Consider the following 25,282-nt stretch of genomic DNA (forward strand, 5'->3'; position numbering starts at 1 on the left):
ACCGAAATGCCTAGAGTTCTTAAACATACAACTACTTATTCATCGAAAATTTATTATCCTGCAAGAGCAAATCCTTTTAATATGTTCAAAATTAAATGAGTTTGAAATGAAAAACATTATGTTTTTCTAAATGATAAAACCATAAAAGCTACATTTGTAAATATTTTAAAGAAGTATTCATTCTATTACTTATGCCGCCACATTGAACCCAACAATTGATGTTGGCATAGTTGAAACTTTAATTAACAATATACCTTATGGTCATTGATTTTGCAACAAAAGCTATACCTAAATCGTAAATATAAAATTGATTTTGGTTTGGTAAACAGAAATAAAATCGCGAATTCCTATTTTGGTTGCCATGGTCCATGATCCATTCACCCCTATATTTGTAGAAGTACAATAAACCAATGTTGATTGATGGATAGTGTACTAAAAGCAAATTGTCTTCCAATTTCACATTTTGAACAAATGAAGAATAACCAAGGAGTTCAAATTTCAAAATGATCATTGACTACTAATAGGAACTGTATTATAACATCATTTCTATATGAATTTCATCAGCCTGTAAACATAAAACAATTAAAAAGAACAGCAAAAAAGTTCGTGATTCACCTGGTTATTCTCTCAAAAGATGACACAACAATGCCTTGAAAAAGATAAGCTAAAATCTGCAAAAGAATTGCAGAATTCAACACGAATACGTATGCAATAAACTAAAAAGAAGCAAAATTTAGGATAATTTACCTGTTTAGCGAGAAGGGTTAAGCCCTAGAAGCATCTGGCTCCCTGTGTTTGGAAGATACATGACATTGTTACTCCTAGCCAAAGTTGCAGAAATCTCCCTCGATGCTTCAATTCTCCTAAGCTCGATCAATCCCATTCCAGCAGCAGAAGTGGCATCAGAAATCAATTTCGCAGACTCACTCTCACCTTCAGCCCTAATAATCGCCGCCCGTCGTTCCTGCTCAGATTTCGCCACCACAAACTTAGATCTCTCCGCCTCTTGCTGTGCCACCTGTTTCTGTTCCACCGCCTTCGAGAACTCAGCGCCGTAAGACAAGTGAGTGATCGCAACGTCGTCAAGGACGATATTGAAATCCTTAGCCCTGCGGACCAAGCTATCACGAACCAATGCCGAAACCTGTGGACGCTCAGTGAGAAGCTGATCCGCGTTGAATTGAGCAACGACGGACTTCAGAACTTCGTTTCCGATCGACGGAAGAACCTTCTCGTCGTACTCGAGACCTAGGGTTTTGAAAATCGCCGGCAATCGGTTGACTTCGGGGCGTGAGAGGACACGGAGAGTTAGGTTAACCATTTGAAGATCTTTCGTGCCGGAGATCGATGAGAATGTGTGAGGCCTGGTCCGTATGTCAAAGATGTACGGGGTCTGAAGCCATGGAATAAGGAAATGAGTGCCTTCCCCAACAGTCTCGTCAATGACTCCACGGAAACGATCGAAGAGAACGGCGCGTTGGCCGCCATCGACGGTGTAGAGGGAGGAATTGACGACGGTGACAGCGGTTCCTAGACCGAAGGCGGCGCGTGCTATATTGGTGAGGAACGACATGGCTGATGGATTGGTTCCCATTTTTTCCGGCTGAATTTGCAGAAAATCGATAGATGGAGACACAAGGGTTTTAGTCTTCTTTTAGACAGAAATTAATCGAGGGTTTTAGTGGTAACTTTGTGTGTTGTTCAAGTAATTTGGAAATGTCAGGCCCAATTAAAACCGGCCCAATTCAAACGGGCTTAATTGCATCATTCAAAACTCAAAAGTGTAGTTTTAAATTAGGGAATATTGTAGTTTATATAATGTTACATATGCATTTCAAATAAACCCATGTCATTGTAAAACATCTCGATGCATTTATATATCTATATTTAATCACAAATATGTTTAATGCATTCACTTGTTCAATGCCCACCTTAAATATTGTAATGCATTGTTTTACTCCAAAATCAATCATGGAATTTGATTTATCTAAGTAATTGGTTTTGCTAAACATGTAAAATCATGGACTTTGATTAATTTAAGTAATTGGTCTTGCTAAACATGTAAGATTGTAAGATCATATGCCAAATGTGTGTTCTCCTAAACTTGAGTGTTTTCACTCAAAACCTCGTATCGATGTCTCGTCAGATTGAGAGAGAGCAGCCCAAAATAACTTGTCATTGTCATTATATTACATGTCTCTTAAAGAAGTTTTTTTATTAAGTTATTTTAATGTAAATAAATGACTAATTTTAATCATTTTATTTTGTTGGAAACGATGTTGAATATTATAAAGTTCTATATGTGATTTTAAAAAACAAAATATAATAAATATTTTTGTTTGTTATATATCACAAAAATAATTTATCATTGAAAAAGTGAATTGATAAATTAATAAAAAAATCCCAAAAATAAATATATGGTTCTTATTGACATATGTCAATCACGTTGTAACTATCATCGTTATCATCGTTAAGTGATCAAAAATATACTGTTGAGAGAGAGAACATTCTCTCATTCATGTCTCACCTCATTTTCATTTCTTTTCAAAACCCTAAAACTTATCACCTCTAACGTCCACATATTTCTTATGGAGTACCATTTTTTAATTAATATAAAACCTTAGGATATTGAACTTTTATTACACCGTTCTATAAATATAGATAGAAATAAAAGAAAGAAGATAGATACGATGAAGCAAAATCACACGGTGGTATCCTTCACACTCACTGCAACGAAGGATATAGTGTTCACCACTCTATCTGCATTATGTCATGCCACCCCCACCCTACAACATGGTATGGTGGGTACTCCTTGTGCATTATCATTAAGTTTATTAAATTAAATTAAAAAGAAATAATAAACACAAGTCATTTAATTAAGTATTTCATAAATGTAATTGAGACCATCATTAAGTTTATTAAATTAAAATAGTAAATTCCACGAATCGTCCCTCATGTGGGTGTTAAAATGCACGTTCGGTCCATATTTTCAAAAATTAACTCGAATTGTCTCTCGCTATTTTAATACGTGCACGTTTTATCCTTCCTGCCATAAAAAGACCATTTTGCCTTATTTATTTACTTTTTAATTTTCTTTTATTTATTTATTATTTTTAGATCGAAAAGAAAAGAAAAAAAAAACGATAAATATCCATGCTCCAAACCTTCGTCCCTCCGTTCACCCACTTCCCTTTCCCAACTTCGTCTTTTTTTTTCTATAACCATTGTAGCTCGATTTTCAAAAACCACCAAAATAATCCCCTTTAACCTCTGTCGGCCACCACTAGGCATGTAGATGGGAGCTACCTTGCTTATCTTTACATTTTCCTTACTTTCCCTCGTTCTAAAATTACATTTTTCTCTCAAAAAAACCAACAGGTGAACACACCCATTATTTTCGGCCACCCCCAACAACTCCATTTTTTCCGCTCACTCCAACACCTCCACCAGGGACAAAACTTCCATCGTCATCCTAACCATCACCCACCACTTCGTACCAACCTTTTTTCCATTAAAACCCAAATGGAAAAATAGTAGATCAATAAACACAAATCAAAGTAAATCAAGAAAACCTTTCAGAGGAAATAGTTTGAAGAGAAAAGTCTGACCGCCTCTATCTCCACTCGAAACCCTAAATCTGAGATATTGGTCAATTGATCTGATAGCACGGTAGATCTAAGAGTAAGAGACAGGGGGAGAAATTCGGTTACACGTCGTCATCTCCGTCGATTCGGTTTTCGATCGGCCATCTTCCTCACTCAAACCTCAAAGAACGATGATAACAGGAAGAGAGGGGATCGTCGAAGATTTTGGTGGTTTCTTTAGGGCTGGTGGGGGTCGGGGTTTGGATTTCTACACATGAAGAGAGGTGGAAGAGTTTCCAAGAGTGGTCTTGTCCGGTGGTTGGATTTTAACTTGAAGGGGTGTGCTTCGGTGGTGGTTGTCTGTAAGTGGTGTTGGTTGCTTCTTCAATAGTTAAGAGAAAATAGAGGAAGATTGGTGAAAATGAACAATTGGGTGGGTAGGTGGGGTGGGGATGCTGGGTTATGAACATGGGGCCCTATTTTTTTCTTTTAATTTTGAATTAATAATAACAATAATAATTTTAAATTAATTGGAAAAGAAATACAAAAAGGGTATAATAGTCATTTTATGTCTCGTAAGGGATGATGCGTGCAAATTTAGACTAACGACGGATGAAGCGTGCAACTTTTAACCGAGGGACGGTCCGAGTTAATTTTTGAAAATAATGACTGAACATGTATTTTGGCACTTGCACGAGGGACGATTCATATAATTTACTCAAATTAAAAAGAGATAATAAACATAAGTCCTCTAATTAAGTATTTCATAAATGTAATTGAGACCATGTACCACCCTTATAAACATGGGCGGAGGATTATAAGGGCTAGCCCCCTTGTTTTTTTACTTATAACTAGTTTTATCCATTATATATGTATTAGACATGAAAATATAAAAATTAGGCTTTGGCCCTGTTGTTTTTTTTTTTTTTTTTTAAAACTATAGTTTTAGTTTCGGCCCCCAAATAATTTATTCAAGCTCCCCCACTGCTTATAAATGAGTGCTGAATTACAAGATGTACATACCATTTAAGTGTCGATGGTATCATTTAAGTGTCGATGGTATCAAAAAGACAAATACTCTCATTTTTCCATGGCTACAAGTCCATTCAGTTCGTACTTTGCATGAGTCATTATTCATAGCTCATGACCCCTCATGATTATTTAAAGATAAATAAATTAAATAATACGCAGCGTCAACAATACAAATCACCAAAACATCGGTAATGTATGGTTACCTTATTTACTCGGTAATCGAATCAATTCATGCTCATCTTGGTTATAGGCTCATTAGTCGTTACATATGTATAAATGACATGTCTCCAGCTAGTTTCAAATACTAAACGTCATTGTTTACATATAATAACTAATCTATAATAATGACATAATACTGATTCGTGCATGTTTATAATGTAATAGGTCGATAAAAAAACATGGCGAGATTTCTATGTTATATTTATTATATACATCTTCAAAGGAATCAATTTTCTTAGTTACAATATGTTAAAAGAGATATAATATTATACCTTAATAAATTTATTATATAGATTCAATCGGGAGGACTAGTTAAGATAGAGGCATGACCGCATGAGAGAGCAACATGACATGCCTTTCCTTTTGTGTCTCAGGCCATGTGAAAAGGTAGCTTTACAAGTACCTTCTTCATAGTGGGGGAAAAAGTTGGATAATATGAAGAAACTAATTGGAAATTAAATTATTACATGAATTATTGTTGCCAAAAGCAAGAGATATGAAAGCTACATCTTTCAAATCTTCGTTTATAATATTTAAGATTCTATTTAAAGGTTTTAAAATTTTATAATAATCACAATTGAATATAATTTTGATACGGGTTATTAGAATAACAAAGTTTTTATGATTGGAAGAAACTAGTAGAAAACTTGCAATAATACACAAGAGTAGGAGATACAGTGGAAAACTGCAATAATGTAGAAGACTAGGAGATAGTAACAAATATAACAACCAAAAATGCAAAGGAAGAAAACAAGTAAGAAAATAATGTGGAAGGAAAATATCAACCAATGGGGTCATTAGCCCAAGTGGTAAGCACCCAGCTAGTAGTGAGTCACCATCATCGGAAGAATAAACAACATGCCAGTCTTGAGGGATATCAACGATCAACGGGCCATTCTTGAACATCCAAAGAGAAACAAATAGAAAAAATGATGAACCACACTAGTTTATGTTGAGTTGTGGAGATTGATTTTGTTAAATATGACTCAAGCATTTGGAGTATTCTCATGGAGCATTTGGAGCACTTAGATTTTAATGAAGCATTTGAGATTCATGGAGCAAGTGACAAAGGAACAGATCATCTGAGATGGATTTGGATCATCTGAAAAAGGAACGGATCAAGTGACAAAGGAATGGATCTTCCAAAAGGGGTTTAGAGCAACTTGGAGTGGTTTAGAGCAACTCGGAGTGGCTTGGAGTGAAAACTAACAAGTAAAAGACATATAACGGCTAGGGGAAAGACATATAACGGCTAGGATTTCGTATTATTATCAAAGAGAAGTACAAATACAATGAAAAGGAAAGACATAATATATATGTACTAGCTAATTAGGGTTTCCTAGCTAAAAGGCTCAATCATAAAACTCAATACAAGATAAAGCCCAAAATCTTATTAGACTAACATCCTCACTCAAACTCACAATGCAACAACAACCAAAATTGAGATTTTGTTAGACAAAAAGTGGAATCGATGAGCAGTCAACATCTTCGTAAGAATATCAGTAATTTGCAAAGAGGAATGAATATAAGGAAGGGAGATAATGCCCTTCTGGAGATGATGACGTGTGAAATAACAGTCAATCTCAATGTGCTTTGTGCGCTCATGAAACACTGAATTCTTGGCAATCATTATCGCACTCTCGTTGTCACAATACAAAGGGGTATGTTGAGATATGTGAACGCCCATATCTGCAAGAAGCCATCTCAACCAAACAATCTCACAAGTGACGATAGCCATGGCTCGATACTCGGATTTTGTAGAAGATCGAGAAACAACATCTTGATTCTTGCTTTTCCATGATAGCAATGAATCTCCAAGAAAAACACAATACCCAGTAGTGGACTTACGATCATAAATCTCATTATCCTAATTTGCATCACTATAGGCATGCAGCTCAAGAGAGGGTGTAGATGGAAACAAAAGAGTGTGGAACTGAGTACCACATAGATATCTCAAAATACGAAGAACAACTCCCCAATGAATAATAGTAGAAGCAGTGAAAAACTGGCTAACCACATGAACTGCATGAGCAATATTCGGTCTAGTGACAACTAGGTAAACCAAACTCCCTACAATGGTACGATAAAGGCTTGGATCTGATAATGAGCACCTTCAGTTGGAGAGTACTATGTATTACTCTCTATAGGCGTATCAACTGTCCGATTATCCGTGAGTCGTGTACGTTCAAACAAATCTGAAATATACTTCGTTTAAGATAAAAGATAACCCTTTGGAGACTGAGCAACTTCAATCACCAAGAAATAACGTAGAAACCCCAATTTTTTCATAGCAAAACGATGAGCCAAATCATGCTTTAAATACTCTATACCATCATGATCATCACTAGTAATAATCATGTCATCGATATATAAGGAAAGAATAATCCGACCGACATTCGTACATCGAATAAATAGATCCGAGTCATGGTTACTTAGTTGAAAACCAAGCGAAGTAACACGATATAAATTTTCTCATACCAAGCACGAGGGGATTGTTTATGGCCATATAGTGCCTTCCGAAGTCGACAAACTTCACCTGGTTGGTGAGCAATACTAGGAGGAGGAGACATGTATACTTCCTAATGAAGATCACCATAGCATTCTTGACATCCATCTGATAAATCTTCCATTGGTGAATGGAAGAAACTGCAATCAAGGTGCGAACATTCGTTATTTTTGCAACAGGAGCAGACGTCTCCTCGTAATCTATACCATACTTTTGCGCATACCCTTTCACAACAAGTCTGGCTTTATAACGCTCAACCGGTCCATCATACTGTTGGATTAGTGTCTAAGGCTGTAACTATATTTGGTAAGTACTTGACCCGGTTATGCATGGTCCTTTTGGGTTGCCTTCACCATAGCAACTTGACAAGATGATTTGTTAGGAGAGAAGAGATATTATTGTTAATATATTATGAGAATGATATATTAAAGGAATAATATAAGTCATATATTAATTGAGAATTAATTTGGTGACTTAAAGAGGTTAATTGAATAAAGGGGCATAAACTGTCAAATGTATGATAGTTGTGTTTTGGGCTATGTATCCTTATAGATATAAGGGTGGACGGATTTTAGGGTTAGAGGACCATAAAATCGTCCAAGCCTAGTATCTAGGAGGATCTTGGATTGCTTAGGGCCTAAGTTATTCAATTAGGGTTAAAGGTGAAACCCTAGTGGCTCATAGTATAAATAGATCCCTAGGGTGAGGGAAATCGGCACTCATGCAAGGCAAGGAACCCTAGAGCCGATTTCTCACCCTCCTCTCTCTCTCTCTCTCAAGATTATTCTCTTGTTAGTTGGTGTTTGTAAGCCATTAGAGGAGTGACAATTGTGACTCTAAGCTCTAAGAAGAAGAAGTATCAAGCAAGTAATCTAAGGTATTGTTCTAGATACAAATTCATATGATTAGATTCAATTGTTTACACTAGATCTAGTATTGTAAGTCTTGGATACAATGCATGTTCAATTAGAGAAACCTAGATCCAAGCAATTAGGGTTTGCATGTGCACATAGGAAAGTTCTTATGGCTCAAACCCATCAGTGGTATCAGAGCTTTGATTGATTTCTATTGAATTGATGCATTGTTTGATTGCTTGTTGCTTGAAAAATTCGATTTTTGTGATTCTGCCTGATGAACTCGGCGAGTTCCACTGTGAACTCGACGAGTAGCTCCAACTCGGCGAGTCCATAGAGGAACTCGGCGAGTTCGAGCGTCAGAATGAGGTAGTTTCGAGATTTCTTGCTGTTTTACTTGAGGATACTTGCCTTAATTTTTTTGGGTCATTAAAATCCGATTTTAATGAAATATATGAGTATATTCATGACCTAACAAAAGATAATTACCAATTAGTTAAATAATAATTTCCTTATATGATAATAATTGATTATTTGAATTGAATTGGTGAATTGTCTTGCAAGTAATATTGAACAAGATCTAATTGAGATAATCTAATTAGTTGATTTATATTATTTTCTATTTGATCCTTATGTTTTGAAAAGTTTAAAACTTGCCATCAAGTTTTGAAATTTAAGTTTTATGATTAAAAGTTTAATTTGAATAATTTAAATTTCAAACCCTAGAATTTTACAAGTTTAAAATTCAACACTATACTAATATATTATTACAAGCTTAATATATATATATATATATATATATATATATATATATATATATATATATATATATATATATATATATATAAATGCTAGTCTTACCGTTAGTAGGCCTCATTCACGAAGCCAGTCTATAAGGTGGGTATAAGGTTGTTGCCTATAAAATGACGTTTAATGGGTGTACACTCACACCCACCGCTTGCTTGACTGGTGGAGGGTCGTTAGCCAAACGGGTAGGATAGGGCAAATCTCTTCTCATTAATAAGTATAATGAATATATATAAAGTAACTAAACGTGTTTCATAAAAATTCCCAATCTTAGTTACTTCAGGAAAAGTGAATTGATGCAATCCCATGAAATTACACTTTGCACCCTTGCTAAGAAGTTAGTGGAGCGTGTGTGGTTAACCAGCACACTAATTGGTTCTAAGCAAAGGTGGCAAAGGGTGATTCATTGTTTTTCATAGTTCGGTGGAGCGTGTGTGGTTTACCGGCACATCGAATAGGTGATTGTAACAATGAAGGCATCATGTAGATTTGCATGGTTATTCACACCCGCTTTGTGATCCTCGGTATCCCAGTCACAAACTAGAGGGGCATATCAAGATTTAAACATGCCATTTAAAAGTTCAATGAATCTCAAAGAAATCTAGGAATTCTCAATACATTTAAAACTTAAAGCTTATGTTTTTTATGGTGAAGAATTAGTGAATCGTCATTCACTTACCTCCAAATTATTTGCAAGTTGGATCACGGTATCCCTTTTCTAATGTGTAGATAATGTTGTTGGTTCCTAGCCCTAAATTTTCATTTTGGGTGTTAATTAGGGACTTAATTTTAATCAAACTTTGCTCTTTTCTATTTGTAGATGTCTAACGCAAACAACGTTGCTGCTAGCTCATTCACGCTAATGAGCCTTTGTCAGAAAGTGACTTTCGATGGATTGAACTTTAGCAAATGGATAAGATACATTCACATGATCGTGCGTTACGAGGACAAGGAGTATGTTCTCGATGAGAAGCTCGAGAAGATCAATCCAGAAACTGCTACTCCCGAAGAAATGGTTGTGTTTGAGACACATGAACGTGATACAACGAAAGTCCATTGCATCATGATAGCCACAATGAACTTCGAATTTTAAAACTCCTATGAGGACATGTATCCTTATGAGATGCATCTAGACTTGATGGAGAGATATCACTAAAGCGCGAGGCAAGAGCGCTATGAGATCATAACGAATATAATCACTGCTAAAATGGGAAGTGGAGAGTCTCTAACCGTGCACTTGCAAAAGATGCAAAGGTATGTCGATCGTCTTCACAAGTTGAATGTCAAATTTGGGGAAGATTTGGCTATCGACATTGTTCTTCACTCCTTGCCCTCATGCTACAACTAATTTAGGATGACCTATCACATGAACAAAGAAGAGGTCACCCTAAGCAAACTCCAAGGGCTCCTAAGGACTTCTAAGAGCAACCTAAAGGACAAGTTTGTTGCACCAACTCCCAATCCATCCGTTGCTCCTGTTTTGGCTATTGGGCAGGGTAGGGGCAAGAAGAGGAAGGCTTCTTCGAAGAACCACCGCAAAGGAATGTCCCAAGATCGTTCCTCTTCTAGTGGGACCAAGGTTGATCCTGCTAAGCCCAACCCAAACCCAAAGGAGGCAGAGTGCCATCATTGCCACAAAATAGGGCATTGGAAGAGAAGCTGTCTGGAATATCTGCAAGCCATCAAGGATGGGAAGATCAAACCATCTTTCGCAGGTATTTACACAATTAAATCTAATGATTCATCTCATGCTATTTCTTGGGTTCTTGATACAGGGTGTGGTTACCACATTTGTTCTGATTTGCAGGGACTAGGAAGAAATAGGGATGTGGAGCTTGGAAGAATAAATCTAATCATGGGGAACAGAAGATCGTCGCCTGTTACCAAGATTGGAGTGTATTCTTTAGTGCTTAGTAATGGATTGAATTTAGATTTAAATAATTGTTTCTACTCGCCAGATATGGCAAGAAACATCATTTCTTTTCATGGTTTATTTAGACAAGGATTTAGATATTCGTTTAATAATGAGAATGGTTCGATTTATGCTTATCTAAATGGTGTTTTATATTTTGAAGCAATGCCTTGTAATGGAATTTATGAAACTATTATGGTTGTAGATAACCTAGGAAATGATGTGTTGTGTATGGATTCTTCCAATAGTATGGATAAAGCATCCTTGTGGCATTGTCGTCTTGGACATGTGAACAAGAAGCGCATAGCCCAACTCCAAAAGGATGGAGTGTTGGAGTCATTCGACCTTAGGGAAGATGACACGTGCGAATCTTGTTTACTTGGAAAGATGACCAAGTCACCCTTCACTGGCACTTGTGAGAGGGGTGAGGGTTTATTGGATCTCATACACACCGACGTGTGTGGGCCCTTTAGATCCACCACAAAGGATGGGAATCACTTCTATGTGACTTTCACCAATGATTATAGTAGATATGGGTATATTTACTTAATCAAGCACAAGTCAGAAACGTTTGAAAAGTTCAAAGAGTTCAAGCATGAAGTAGAGAATCAATTGGGCAGGAAAATCAAGATGCTTCGATCCGATCGAGTAGGAGAGTACCTAAGTCTTGAATTCCATGACTATCTCAAGGAATGCGGAATAGTTTCACAATTGATGCCACCTAGGATACCGCAGTTGAATGGTGTGGCAGAAAGGTGTAATCGAACCCTGTTAGACATAGTTCGTTCTATGATGAGTCGTGCTTCACTACCTATCTCATTTTGGGGATATTCCTTAGAGATTTCCGCCTATATCCTTAACCGAGTCCCTACAAAGAAGGTTGCCAAAACACCTCACGAGATGTGGACAGGGAAAGCTCCCTCGTTGGCACACATCAAGGTTTGGGGCTGTGAAGTTTTCGTAAGACGAGAAACTCACGACAAGCTCGAACCTCGTAGTGAGCGATGTATTTTCATCGGCTACCCGCAGAAATCCTTTGGATATCTCTTCTATATACCGAGTGACAATGTTGTCTTCGTTGCGAGGAGAGGGGTTTTCCGAGAGCGAGAACTCATAAGCCAAGGGGACAGTGGGAGGCAAATCGATCTTGAAGAGATTCAAGAGTCGAGTGATAAAGGAACCTCCAACGCTGGCGCTCAACTCGAGGAGGAAACTCTGGTTGAACCGATTGACGAGTCCTTACCTCTTAGACGTTCCGAAAGAGTTAGAGTTCAACCCCAGTTTTACGGTTTTCATATTACTACCGAAGGGGACACGTATATTAGTGATGGTACACTAATAAATATAGATGAACCTAATAGCTATAAGGAAGCCATGGCAAGCCCAGAGTCTATAAAATCAAAAGAGGCAATGGACAGTGAGATTCAGTCCATGTATGACAACCATGTTTGGAATTTGGTTGACAATGTGCCCGGACGTAAGACGGTTGGGTGCAAATGGATCTTCAAGAAGAAGACCGACGTGGATGGGAATGTGCACACGTATAAGGCACGATTTGTGGCGAAGGGCTTTACTCAAACTCCCGGAGTTGACTATGATGAGACCTTCTCACCAGTTTCTAAGATAAAATATATTAGGGTGATGCTAGCCATTGCTGCATTTCATGATTATGAGATATGGCAGATGGATGTCAAGACCGCTTTCCTTAATGGGAAGTTGGCTGAGGATGTTTACATGGCTCAGCCAGAGGGTTTTGTTGATCCGAAGCATCCCAATAAAGTGTGCAAGCTTGAGAAGTCCATTTATGGACTTAAGCAAGCATCTCGCAGATGGAATCTTTGCTTTCATGAGAAAGTCAAAGAGTTTGGATTTGTACGAAGCGAAGATGAATCATGTGTATATGTCAAAGCCAGTGGGAGTATAGTTAGCTTCCTCGTTTTGTATGTCGATGACATACTGCTCATAGGAAATGACATCCCAACTTTGCAAGAGGTTAAGTCCGGGCTCGGGAAGTGCTTCGCCATGAAGGACCTCGGAGAGGCTTCCTATATTTTGGGAATAAGGATAGTGAGAGAACGAAGTAAGAGACTAATAGGACTTAGTCGGAATACTTACTTGGATAAAGTACTAAAACATTTTTGTATGCAAAACTCGAAGAAGGGAGAATTACCGATACAGAGTAATGTCAAATTGAGTAAGACTCAAAGTCCGAGTATAGAAGCCGAGATAACTGAGATGAGCCGAGTACCCTACGCTTCCACGGTTGGCTCAATCATGTACGTTGTGACTTGTACTCGCCTTGATGTGGCCTTTCCTTTGAGCATGGTCAGTAGATATCAAGGGAACCCTGGCAAAGCTCATTGGATTGCGGTCAAGAATATACTTAAGTACCTTCAGAGGACCAAGGAATGGTTTTTAGTCCTCAGAGGGAGTGACGACTTAAAGGTGCGAGGATATAGTGACGCCAGCTTCCAGACCGACAGGGACAACTATCGTTCGCAGTCGGGCTGGGTCATTACCCTTAATGGAGGAGCAGTGACTTGTAAAAGTTCCAAACAAGAAACCGTAGCTGATTCAACGTTCGAATCAGAGTACATTACAGCGAGTGAAGCATAAAAGGAGGCGATGTGGTTGAAGAACTTCATTGGTGATCTTGGATCTGTGCCTACCATAAAGGAGCCTATGGAAATTTTCTGTGATAATGAAGGAGTGGTTGCCTTGACCAAGGAACCGAGGGATCATGGTAGATCTCGGCATATCAACAGAAAATATCATTTTATTAGACATCGAGTAGAAGAAGGACATCTCGTAGTAAAGAGGGTATCGTCGGAGGATAACCCAGCAGATCAGCTTACGAAGGGACTGAGCAGGGTTAAGCATTTGCAGCACGCTAGGAGCATTGGGCTGAAAGACGATATTAGTTTAGATTAGATAGTTTTTTGAAACATGTAATAGATAAATGTAATTGACATTTGATGATTACATAAAGGAGTATTATTTATAAGTAAAGCTACTGTCTTATGTTTATTGTTTAACTATTGTTTCACTTTGCATGTTTTGACTTCCTGAATAATTGAGTTATTAAGAATAATCGAATTATTCGAATGGTCCACAATCGTTCATATGTTGGAAGTAGGTATGAATGAAGATTGTCATGAATTGGTGTGTAGATTGTCTAAAAGGTATTAGACATAGCAAAGGTTTGCTACAACGTTCATGAGTGCTTATGAACAAGTTTTGAGCATTGGAATAAACCCGCGCTTGCTAGAATCACTTTATGGAATGAGACACAACTGATCGCAAGACGATAATATCATATAGTCTTAAAACCAAGATATATGGTTTATTGTTTATTAATTGGTTGTGCATTGATAATGTGAAACCGCATTAGTAAATTGATGTCATAAAACGCATTGTTGTGTATGATTGATTAGTAAATAATAAATGCATATAAGTCGAAGTTTATCTGTAACTTTTATCCTAACAGGGTAAAAGCGATATAAGGGCCGCTCGATGATTTGATTTGACTTATGTGTCGGGCCCGGTCAGGACTGAATTGATGTGTTCAATTAAGTTCTACGTCAAATGAATCTGAAATTGAGAAACCAAATGTCGGACAATGAATTCCATAAGATTTTCCGCATAATATCTAAAGAGAGGACTGTACGATCCCTTATCTAAAGGACAGGATACTGATAAGATCAGAGTTTGACAGCGTCTTTGAGAGCTACGATTGCTAATCGGATTATGTTTGCATATTTAGTTACTAGACTTATCCAAGTGGGAGACTGTTGGATTAGTGTCTAAGGCTATAACTATATTTGGTAAGTACTTGACCTGATTATGCATGGTCCTTTTGGGTTGCCTTCACCATAGCAACTTGACAGGATGATTTGTTAGGAGAGAAGAGATATTATTGTTAATATATTATGAGAATGATATATTAAAGGTATAATAATGTTATTTGATTAATATAAGTCATATATTAATTGAGAATTAATTTGGTGACTTAAAGAGGTTAATTGAATAAAGGGGCATAAACTGTCAAATGTGTGATAGTTGTGTTTTGGGCTATGTATCCTTATGGATATAAGGGTGGACGAATAAAGGCTTGGATCTGATAATGAGCACCTTCAGTTGGAGAGTACTATGTATTACTCTCTATAGGCGTATCAACTGTCCGATTATCCGTGAGTCGTGTACGTTCAAACAAATCTGAAATATACTTCGTTTAAGATAAAAGATAACCCTTTGGAGACTGAGCAACTTCAATCACCAAGAAATAACGTAGAAACCCCAATTTTTTCATAGCAAAACGATGAGCCAAATCATGCTTTAAATACTCTATACCATCATGATCATCACTAGTAATAATCATGTCATCGATATATAAGGAAAGAATAATCCGAACGACATTCGTACATCGAATAAATAGATCCGAGTCATGGTTACTTAGTTGAAAACCAAGCGAAGTAACACGATATAAATTTTCTCATACCAAGCACGAGGGGATTGTTTATGGCCATATAGTGCCTTCCGAAGTCGACAAACTTCACCTGGTTGGTGAGCAATACTAGGAGGAGGAGACATGTATACTTCCTAATGAAGATCACCATAGCATTCTTGACATCCATCTGATAAATCTTCCATTGGTGAATGGAAGAAACTGCAATCAAGGTGCGAATAGTCGTTATTTTTGCAACAGGAGCAGACGTATCCTCGTAATTTATACCATACTTTTGCGCATACCCTTTCACAACAAGTCTGGCTTTATAACGCTCACCCGGTCCATCATACTGTTGGATTAGTGTCTAAGGCTGTAACTATATTTGGTAAGTACTTGACCCGGTTATGCATGGTCCTTTTGGGTTGCCTTCACCATAGCAACTTGACAGGATGATTTGTTAGGAGAGAAGAGATATTATTGTTAATATATTATGAGAATGATATATTAAAGGAATAATAATGTTATTTGATTAATATAAGTCATATATTAATTGAGAATTAATTTGGTGACTTAAAGAGGTTAATTGAATAAAGGGGCATAAACTGTCAAATGTGTGATAGTTATGTTTTGGGCTATGTATCCTTATGGATATAAGGGTGGACGGATAAAGGCTTGGATCTGATAATGAGCACCTTCAGTTGGAGAGTACTATGTATTACTCTCTATAGGCGTATCAACTGTCCGATTATCCGTGAGTCGTGTACGTTCAAACAAATCTGAAATATACTTCGTTTAAGATAAAAGATAACCCTTTGGAGACTGAGCAACTTCAATCACCAAGAAATAACATAGAAACCCCAATTTTTTCATAGCAAAACGATGAGCCAAATCATGCTTTAAATACTCTATACCATCATGATCATCACTAGTAATAATCATGTCATCGATATATAAGGAAAGAATAATCCGACCGACATTCGTACATCGAATAAATAGATCCGAGTCATGGTTACTTAGTTGAAAACCAAGCGAAGTAACACGATATAAATTTTCTCATACCAAGCACGAGGGGATTGTTTATGGCCATATAGTGCCTTCCGAAGTCGACAAACTTCACCTGGTTGGTGAGCAATACTAGGAGGAGGAGACATGTATACTTCCTAATGAAGCTTACCATAGCATTCTTGACATCCATCTGATAAATCTTCCATTGGTGAATGGAAGAAACTGCAATCAAGGTGCGAACAGTCGTTATTTTTGCAACAGGAGCAGACGTCTCCTCGTAATCTATACCATACTTTTGCGCATACCCTTTCACAACAAGTCTGGCTTTATAACGCTCAACCGGTCCATCATACTGTTGGATTCGTGTCTAAGGCTGTAACTATATTTGGTAAGTACTTGACCCGGTTATGTATGGTCCTTTTGGGTTGCCTTCACCATAGCAACTTGACAGGATGATTTGTTAGGAGAGAAGAGATATTATTGTTTATATATTATGAGAATGATATATTAAAGGAATAATAATGCTATTTGATTAATATAAGTCATATATTAATTGAGAATTAATTTGGTGACTTAAAGAGGTTAATTGAATAAAGGGGCATAAACTGTCAAATGTATGATAGTTGTGTTTTGGGCTATGTATCCTTATGGATATAAGGGTGGACGGATTTTAGGGTTAGAGGACCATAAAATCGTCCAAGCCTAGTATCTAGGAGGATCTTGGATTGCTTAGGGCCTAAGTTATTCAATTAGGGTTAAAGGTGAAACCCTAGTGGCTCATAGTATAAATAGATCCCTAGGGTGAGGGAAATCGGCACTCATGCAAGGCAAGGAACCCTAGAGCCGATTTCTCACCCTCCTCTCTCTCTCTCTCAAGATTATTCTCTTGTTAGTTGGTGTTTGTAAGCCATTAGAGGAGTGACAATTGTGACTCTAAGCTCTAAGAAGAAGAAGTATCAAGCAAGTAATCTAAGGTATTGTTCTAGATACAAATTCATATGATTAGATTCAATTGTTTACACTAGATCTAGTATTGTAAGTCTTGGATACAATGCATGTTCAATTAGAGAAACCTAGATCCAAGCAATTAGGGTTTGCATGTGCACATAGGAAAGTTCTTATGGCTCAAACCCATCACATACTTCGTTTTAATTTTATATATCCAAAGACAACCAATCATGTGCTTTCCTGGTGGAATCGGAACCAGATCCCATGTATAGCAGTCTGTCAAAGAGGATCAGAAATAGCCTCTTTGTAGGATGTTGGCTCAGAGAGACGATGTATATTAGCAATAAAGGAGGAAAACACTGGTGAGTAAGAGGAATAGACAAATTCAAGAAGCTTTGTGAACTTCTTATTACGATAATGCCTCGATGGAGGGGAGTCTTGAAGACCTACAAGCGGAGGATCAACGACAAATGGTGGATCAACAACAAGTGGTGGATCAATGACATGTGTTAGATCATCAATGTCAATGCTAAACGGATCAATAGTATGAAGCTCCTCTCGGGTTGCAGCATGTGACTGAACAGGAATGCTATAGAATGGAATATGCTCCAAACAAGTGACATTGCGAGAGACATACAATTTCAAATTTGAAGGATCATAGTGTAACACCCTGTTCCAAATCGACTCTTAGTCTGGGGTTGTGGCCCGTTTGGGTGTGGGTGATGTATTGGAAGTGGTCTAGGTGTTCGATTCGTGTTTTGGAGCCTAGGGGTATTTTGGTAAAGTGTCAGTTAGGCTTTTATGAAAAATGGATTTTTTGTTCGGAAGGTTTTAAGAAATTTATGAGATGATATAAGTGTAGGGCTTCTTCTTAAATTCTCGTGGATATAAGGATCATTGGAATCGGAATTATAACGAAGAAGTTATGGCCTTCGGAAGTTTCGTCGTTTTCAGGCTTAGCCGAGTACATGGGGAGTACACAAAGCGTACGCGGGCGTACTAGTGAAGAAGGCGGTACGCTGGGCATACCTTGGAGTACGTTGGGCGTACTGACCAGAATGGTCGCGATTGTTCTTCGGAGTACGCTGGGCGTACCAAATGTACGTTGGGCGTACGCCAATCAGATCAGAACCCTATTTTAGGGTATTGGACCCTATTTAAACACCTTATCTCATAACCTAACCCTAATATCTTCAGCCTCTACCCCTCTAAACCCAATGAATCGTCCTCAATCACTCTTGGTGGCATTTTGAGCACATGGAGTCCATTCTTGGAGTGTTTGGTCCATTTTCAAGAAGGTGGAGCTTGGTGCAAAGATGGGGATCAAGGGGAAGCTTATGGATCTGGATTTTGGGACTCATTTTCAGCTTGAAGAAGGTATAAAACTTTGAACTTGATCATTGATATCTTAGATCTCTTACTTGTGAGTTGCCCCTCTTAGTGTTTCTGAGGTTTAAGGTCGATAAAGTTGGTACTTCTAGAGTTTAAGACCATCCATGTTGAAATTTGAGTCATTTCCATGGAAGTAAAATGTTATGCTTTGAGATTTGGTCTTTTTGGGGCATGCAAAGTCACCAAGTTATGGACTTTATGGGTTTAGACGTTGTTTGGGACTCAGATCTGTGGCTTGGACTTATGGCTTAAAGCATTAAGTTCTTAATGGAAAAATGGGATCGATAGGGAAGTACGTTGGGCATACAAGCTAGTACGCGTAGCGTACAAGCCATTAAGCGAGTACGCACAGCGTACTGCTAAGTATGCCATTCGTACTCAGTCAGGTTGGACTTCGTATTTTGGGCTTCGAGATTGGGACATTACTTGGGGCTAGGTTACAGTAGGCCTTCATGGGCCATTAGAAAGGCCCGGACCCAATTTGGAAAATTAGGCCTTGATGATTATGAGATATTGGGCCATTGGAATACCAAGAGTTTGGACTAGAATATATGGATGGGCCTTAAGGTAAGACCATGTGGGGTTTGGGCCCAATTTGGAAAGTTGGGCCATATGTTAGGTTTCGACCCATTACTTGAATTTTGGGCCTTTGTAGTGTGAGTTGGGCCTTGGGCTTGTAAAAAGCTAGGTTGGGGGTAAAGTAGCCTTTTACCCCAAGCATGGACTTGTGATTATGTATTGGAACCCAATTATTAATTGGGTATTGTTTGATGTTGATAGCTCGGGAATCTGTCAACGAGCAGCTGGAGTTTTATCTGCGGGACCTCAGCTGTGCCAGGTGAGTTATCCTCACTATATCAACATGGTCTAAGGCACCAAGGCCGGCCCTTTATGGATTGCATCCGGTTATGGTATGATATGTTTATTGGTTTACATCCTGGTAGTTAGGATGAGGTTATGTTTATGCTTAGTGACCTGGTTAGGTCGGTGTCCTGGTTATAGGATGTTGCTATGCTATATGATCTGTTAGATTGGTTTGATTGTTAGATATGCATGCTATTATCTGTATGTCATCCATGTGCACATGATTGTTTGTTTGGGGGTTGGGTTGAGGCGGTCCTTCTTTGTGTTGTAGGCCAATATACCCGGGGCGGTCCGGATAGGCTATAGGCCCTAAGGAGGTGGTCCAGTAAGGCCGAAGGCCCGACGAGCAGTCTGGATAGGCGGTAGGCCCTGAGGAGGCGGTCCAGTCATGCCGAAGGCTCGGGAGCGGTCCAGAAAGGTTGTAGCCCCTGAGGAGGCGGTCCAGTCATGCTGAAGGCTCATTATACATGTTGTTTATTATATTTTGTTGTGTGGTATATGTTGGTATTTGGGGGGTAACTCACTAAGCTTTCGGGCTTACAGTTTTTAGTTTATTGTTTCTGGTTCAACGAATGGCCGCGGGAAGGCGAAGGAATGACCGTACACTTCCTCAATTGATGATTATGATTTCTGGGAACTATGATGTTTAAACTATTTTGAAAACAAATTGTAATGACTGAATGGTTTTAAATAAATTAAAAAGTTTTAAATTGGCTCGAATTTTATGGACGTTACACATAGCACCGATAACCTTTCTAACCAATACCATATCCCAAAAAAACACAAAGAAATGATTTTGAAGACAACTTTTCTCTCTCTACATGAGGCTTCAAGACAAAACATGTACATCGAAACACTCGTAACGAAGAATAATCTGGAAGTTTTCCAAACAACATTTCATAAGGAGACTTCCCCGAAGTGTACACAGTAGGAATGCGATTAATAACATAAGTTGCGGTATGAGCAGCTTCCCCCAAAACTAATTGGGAACTTGAGTTGAAAGTAGTAAGGATCTGGCAGGTTCTAAAAGATGTCGATATTTTCTTTCTGCAACACCATTCTGATATGGAGTGTTTGTACAAGATGATTGATGTATAGTGCCATCCGATGCCAATAATTGTTTAAAATCATTGGAGATAAATTCTTCTCCCAAATCACACCGAAAACATTTTATGACAACATAGTGTTGAGTCTTGACAAGAGCTCTGAATTTACTATATATGGTGAAAAAGTCAAACATGCACTTCATAAAATAAACCCATGTATAACGAGTGTAATCATAAATGAATGAAACATAATAGTTAGCTCCCGATTTAGAGGTAATCGGAGAGGGACCCCACACATCAGAATGCACGATATCAAAGGGAGCAACAAAACGAGGGACACTTTTATTAAACAGTAAAGCAGAAAATTTTCCCAGTTTACAACCATAACAATCATAAATATCATCAGTTTTCAAAGAGTCTAACACACCAGTGGAAACCAAAATTTGTAAACGAGACGCTGACACATGTCTCAAACGAGAATGCCAAAGATTAAAAAAAACTGACGACGAAGGGTTAAAACGAAAAGACGACAAATAGACACTAGATGCAGCAACATCAGCAACATGTAGCTACTCCAAAAAATAGAGCTCCCAAGTCAATGACCTATCCCAATCACCCTCCGAGACCGAATGTCCTGTACACTGCAGAATGAATCAGAATAGACGACCCAACAACCATATTTACACAGCTAACTGACCGATGCAAGATTCAAAGAAAGTGTGGCAATGTAATACACATTTGTTAAAGATATATAAGGAGTGACAATAGAACCAATACCCTCTACCGACTTGGGTGTAGCACTAGTAGACATAATAGAGATATGTGTACGAGAAAATAATGAAGCAAAAGATGACAAAGGTGGTGACATGTGATAAGATGCACCAGAATCCAATATCCACAAGGATGAAGGAATACCTGACATGTTGGATGAAGACAGACCTAAATGAGACATGGAAGCTGACATGACAGTTGGATTAGCAGCTAAGAATTGTATGAACTGCTCAACAATTTGTAGATCTAAGGCTGATGGTGGTGTGAAATATTTTTCATTCTCAACTGAAGGTGTAGCGGTAGCGTACTGTGGTGGCATAAAAGATGGAAACGAGGGATGTGATTGTCCAAAAGACATGTTCTGTTGTGAATACTAAGACTATGTTGGTGATCTTGTTTATTTTTGCTATTGATTTCCCTTTCTTGTCAGCAAAGGACAATTTGCCTTCCATTGGTTCTTCTTCTTCTTATAGAAAGAACACTCATCAAATGAAACTTTGGGACGATTTTGGTTTGAAGACTGAGGTCGTTGTGGAATAGAAAAGACAACAGGAGTGGCTGTCTTGGGAGCTTTGTCAGCATGAGACTTGATATGAGTTTCTTCAGCAATTAACTCGTGAACAATCGAATCAACAGTGGGAAGGGTTGTCTGATGCAATATTGATCCACGCAGAGCTTTAAAATCCAAACGTAATGCCATCAAGAACCGAATCAAATGTGCTCTTCCCTTTTATCAATATAAGGCTGAAAAGCCTTCAACACATCAAGTTCTGTAAGAGCTAACCGATCCCACAAATCCAAGATAGCTACATAAAATTCTTGAACACTGAGATCGTTCTATTGGAGGGCTCGAATATCAAACTCTAACTGATACTGCTTTGCCAAGTGATCCCAAACCTCCTTTTTGTGTCATACTTCGTCAATTGAGTACCAATAGACTGGATAACAAAATTATTAATCCAAGTAATGATCTTGGAGTTATCAGTCTCCCATGAATCTAATAAGGCTGCATAATTAGTGGCATTCTTGTCTGTTGGTTTCTTCCTGTCACCTGTAACAATCCTCCACATAGTATTGTCTCGTAAGAAATTCTTCATAACATAACTCCAATAGGCATAGTTCTTGCCATCGAGTTGGATAGTAATGGACTGAAAAGAATCATCTCTTGGGACCATATTCCAATATCAGTCAAACGAGAATAACCAAAACAACAACAAATATGAATAACAGGCTATATATATATATATATATATATATATATATATATATATATATATATATTCAAATGGGGCAAAGGAAGGTTTTTTTCTAAATCACCAACTAACCTAAAACTTCTATACTTGCTAGATTTACCTCGACATACCTAACGTCGGCATTTCGGATGCCACTAAAGCAATTGAAAACTAGTTTTTCTAAATTGACACTTAGTTTTAAACTAACTAGATTATAACCTGATTATAACCCGCGTTAAATGCGGGGAACATATTAAAAAAATTACCAAAACATTTATATATATTGCATAATAATTATGAAAGAAATTTTATAGGTATTGTTATTATTGAAAGGTGAAGAAGAAACACTGAAATCGATAAATAACTATAAATGTTGCAGGACCTCTTTGTAGACAACATTTTTTGTTTTATTAGTTGAACGACCTTCCTCATCACATATAAGTACCATCAAAACTTTTTTGTTTGTTAAATGAGAAACAACTACATATAAGTGATCATGGGTGAAGACAGGTCTACACAAGTATAATCCAACATTTGATAATGATTGTCATTGACTTTTGTTAATGGTCATAGCGAAACAAACTGCTATTGGAATTGCCTACGTTGAAAACGGAATGGAATTTTTTTATCGGATGGGGTCAACTTCATGCGAGGTATATAAGTAGTCTCATTGAAAAATCTACCAGATATGATTCGTGCTTCAATGACGTGTCTTCCAAGCCTTACAATTTGCAATCTAGTACGATTGCATAGTCCTCTGGTTTGGTCGATATTACAAAGCAACATGACCGAAACACCTTTTTTTAGTATAAGTTTATGGTTAGGAATTCCGGAGGCCTTAAAAGCGTTCAACACATCCAAAGAGTATACTGATTCCTCAAAAAAATCTTATGTCTCGGTCTCACATAAGGAATCTGAACTCAGATATGTTTTCCCTTCATTTTTCATCAATTCTAATATGTAGTCGTTGATAACATCAACTTCTTCATTAGGAGGGACCAAAATAGCTTTATCTTCAAAATATGATGGATCATCAAGATGGTTCTGAAAAGATGAATAAATGTAGGATACAATTGAATGAATATGGTCAGCCGTAGAGGGAATGATCACATCTTCTGGAAATTCAACTTCAACTTCACCATCATTAGGACCACCGATAGTACCTTCACCAATTTTTAAGAACCTAATCAGCAAATGATTTTGTCTCTTCGAAATCATTGTTTGGACAACCGAACTGAAGCCTCATGTTTACAGTCAAACTTAAAACTGTACATTCATGCCATAATCTTGATGAATGCAATGATGCTTGCACAATATCTAAACGATTTTCTCTTTGTATTACTGGAAGAATTTGTCGAAAGACACCTCCAAATACAATGGTATTGCATCCAAATGGTTAATCATTGGTCTTAGGAAGGATAATATCTCTAAGTGTCCTATCAACATTGGGGCTTCGTCCCAAATTATAAGGCTCGCTTTGTTCAACGGGGCAGCTACATCGTTACCTGGCGTAATAGAACAAAAACGAATTCTCATTCAAGTTAATTGGTATATGAAATCTTGAATGCGCTGTCCTACCACCAGAAAGCAAGAGTGCTACAATTCCGCTTGAAGCAACATTAATAGCTACTTCACCTTTAGATCTAATAGCAGCAGACAATGTCTTCCAAACAAATGTTTTTCCTGTTCCTCCATAACCATAGAGGAAAAAGACACCACCTTTTTGTTGTTCACTGCATTCATAATTATATCATCAATATTTTTTTGCTTGACATTTAATGTTGAATGCAGTTGTTGATGTTCAAATTCAAGACTGGACGGATCATAATTAAGCTCATCTTGAATTAACATATTGCAAGAATCTTGAATATATTTGTGATCATGTAATGACATATTGGATATTTGCTTAAGACTCAGTCCGCAGCGCAACAAAGATTTCTCAATGTACAACAACTTTAGGTGGTAAATTGCTTCCGGTTTTAGCTTCAAGCCTGAAAACATTAAAAAGTAATGAAATAATTTATTTATAATATCAATTAAAGTGGGAACATTTTTTTGTGTGAATGTACCTTTCACACCTATTTCTTATTCACGAACATGAACGACATCATCAGAAAGACAATTATATGTCTCTTTAAAAACATGATGAGGCCGGGATAGACTATCTGATGTAATCAACATAACGAATAGAGACCTGCAGAAAGAAGTGGCGGCTCAATGATGTGTTTCTTGTATAGAAGATATGTACTCTCTATCATCGTCTAATAGACCAAGATTCTAGCAAGCATCTTTGTAAGAGTCATAAACGGTCCCTTTAACCGTTCTAATATCTTCATAGCAAGTAGGACCCTTTACTTTGTTGAGAAAAATGCGCAAGTAACAAACATCACCAGACTTGGGAGACACATGATCAATTCTGCCAAATAAATTTGTCTTTGTTTTTCTTCTTGTCCATACTTTATCTGATTTATTCAAAACATATTGAGTTGGGAATTCAACATAGGATAACTCCCTTGCCTTTTCTTCGTAGCTATTACATTCCATCCAGGCCAAAACTTGAGAAGCAACAATAGTTGGTTTAGAAACAACATTAGTAACACGTTGGGATGATTTAAACACAAGTTGTTTGTCTTGTAGGTGACATGACAACCTTTCAATAGGTT

General features: G+C 37.7%; 1 protein-coding gene and 1 pseudogene across 2 annotated transcripts; both read right to left on the reverse strand.

Annotated features, from left to right (window-relative positions):
• Positions 1–433: 433 nt before the first annotated feature.
• LOC145093486 (prohibitin-3, mitochondrial pseudogene) lies at positions 434–1,666 on the reverse strand (annotated as a pseudogene). Its single transcript, XR_013702896.1, has 2 exons — positions 748–1,666; positions 434–671 (listed from the first exon to the last, which is right to left on the reverse strand). The product of XR_013702896.1 is annotated as a prohibitin-3, mitochondrial pseudogene (transcript).
• Positions 1,667–23,507: 21,841 nt separating this feature from the next.
• Positions 23,508–24,877, reverse strand: LOC145095958 (uncharacterized). The gene is made up of 5 exons (XM_079033759.1): positions 24,814–24,877; positions 24,469–24,610; positions 24,125–24,352; positions 23,730–23,802; positions 23,508–23,663 (listed from the first exon to the last, which is right to left on the reverse strand). Exons 1-5 carry the CDS (start codon positions 24,875–24,877, stop codon positions 23,508–23,510), a joined length of 663 nt encoding a protein of 220 aa, XP_078889885.1.
• Between the last annotated feature and the right edge of the window lie 405 nt (positions 24,878–25,282).

The sequence above is a fragment of the Lactuca serriola genome, chromosome 3, assembly GCF_051521515.1.
Source record: "Lactuca serriola cultivar US96UC23 chromosome 3, Lser_US96UC23_V15, whole genome shotgun sequence".
NCBI classification, from domain to species: Eukaryota; Viridiplantae; Streptophyta; class Magnoliopsida; order Asterales; family Asteraceae; genus Lactuca; species Lactuca serriola.

What these genes read in the sequence shown, in the direction of transcription:
- LOC145095958 (XM_079033759.1), bottom strand. Translation starts at nt 24,877, where the DNA reads ATGATAGAGAGTACATATCTTCTATACAAGAAACACATCATTGAGCCG. An exon ending in TTTTTGTTCTATTACGCCAG is followed by an intron (nt 23,803 to 24,124) that starts GTAACGATGTAG and finishes TTTGCTGATTAG; the next exon opens with GTTCTTAAAAATTGGTGAAG. An exon ending in AAGTTGAATTTCCAGAAGAT is followed by an intron (nt 23,664 to 23,729) that starts GTGATCATTCCC and finishes TCATCTTTTCAG; the next exon opens with AACCATCTTGATGATCCATC.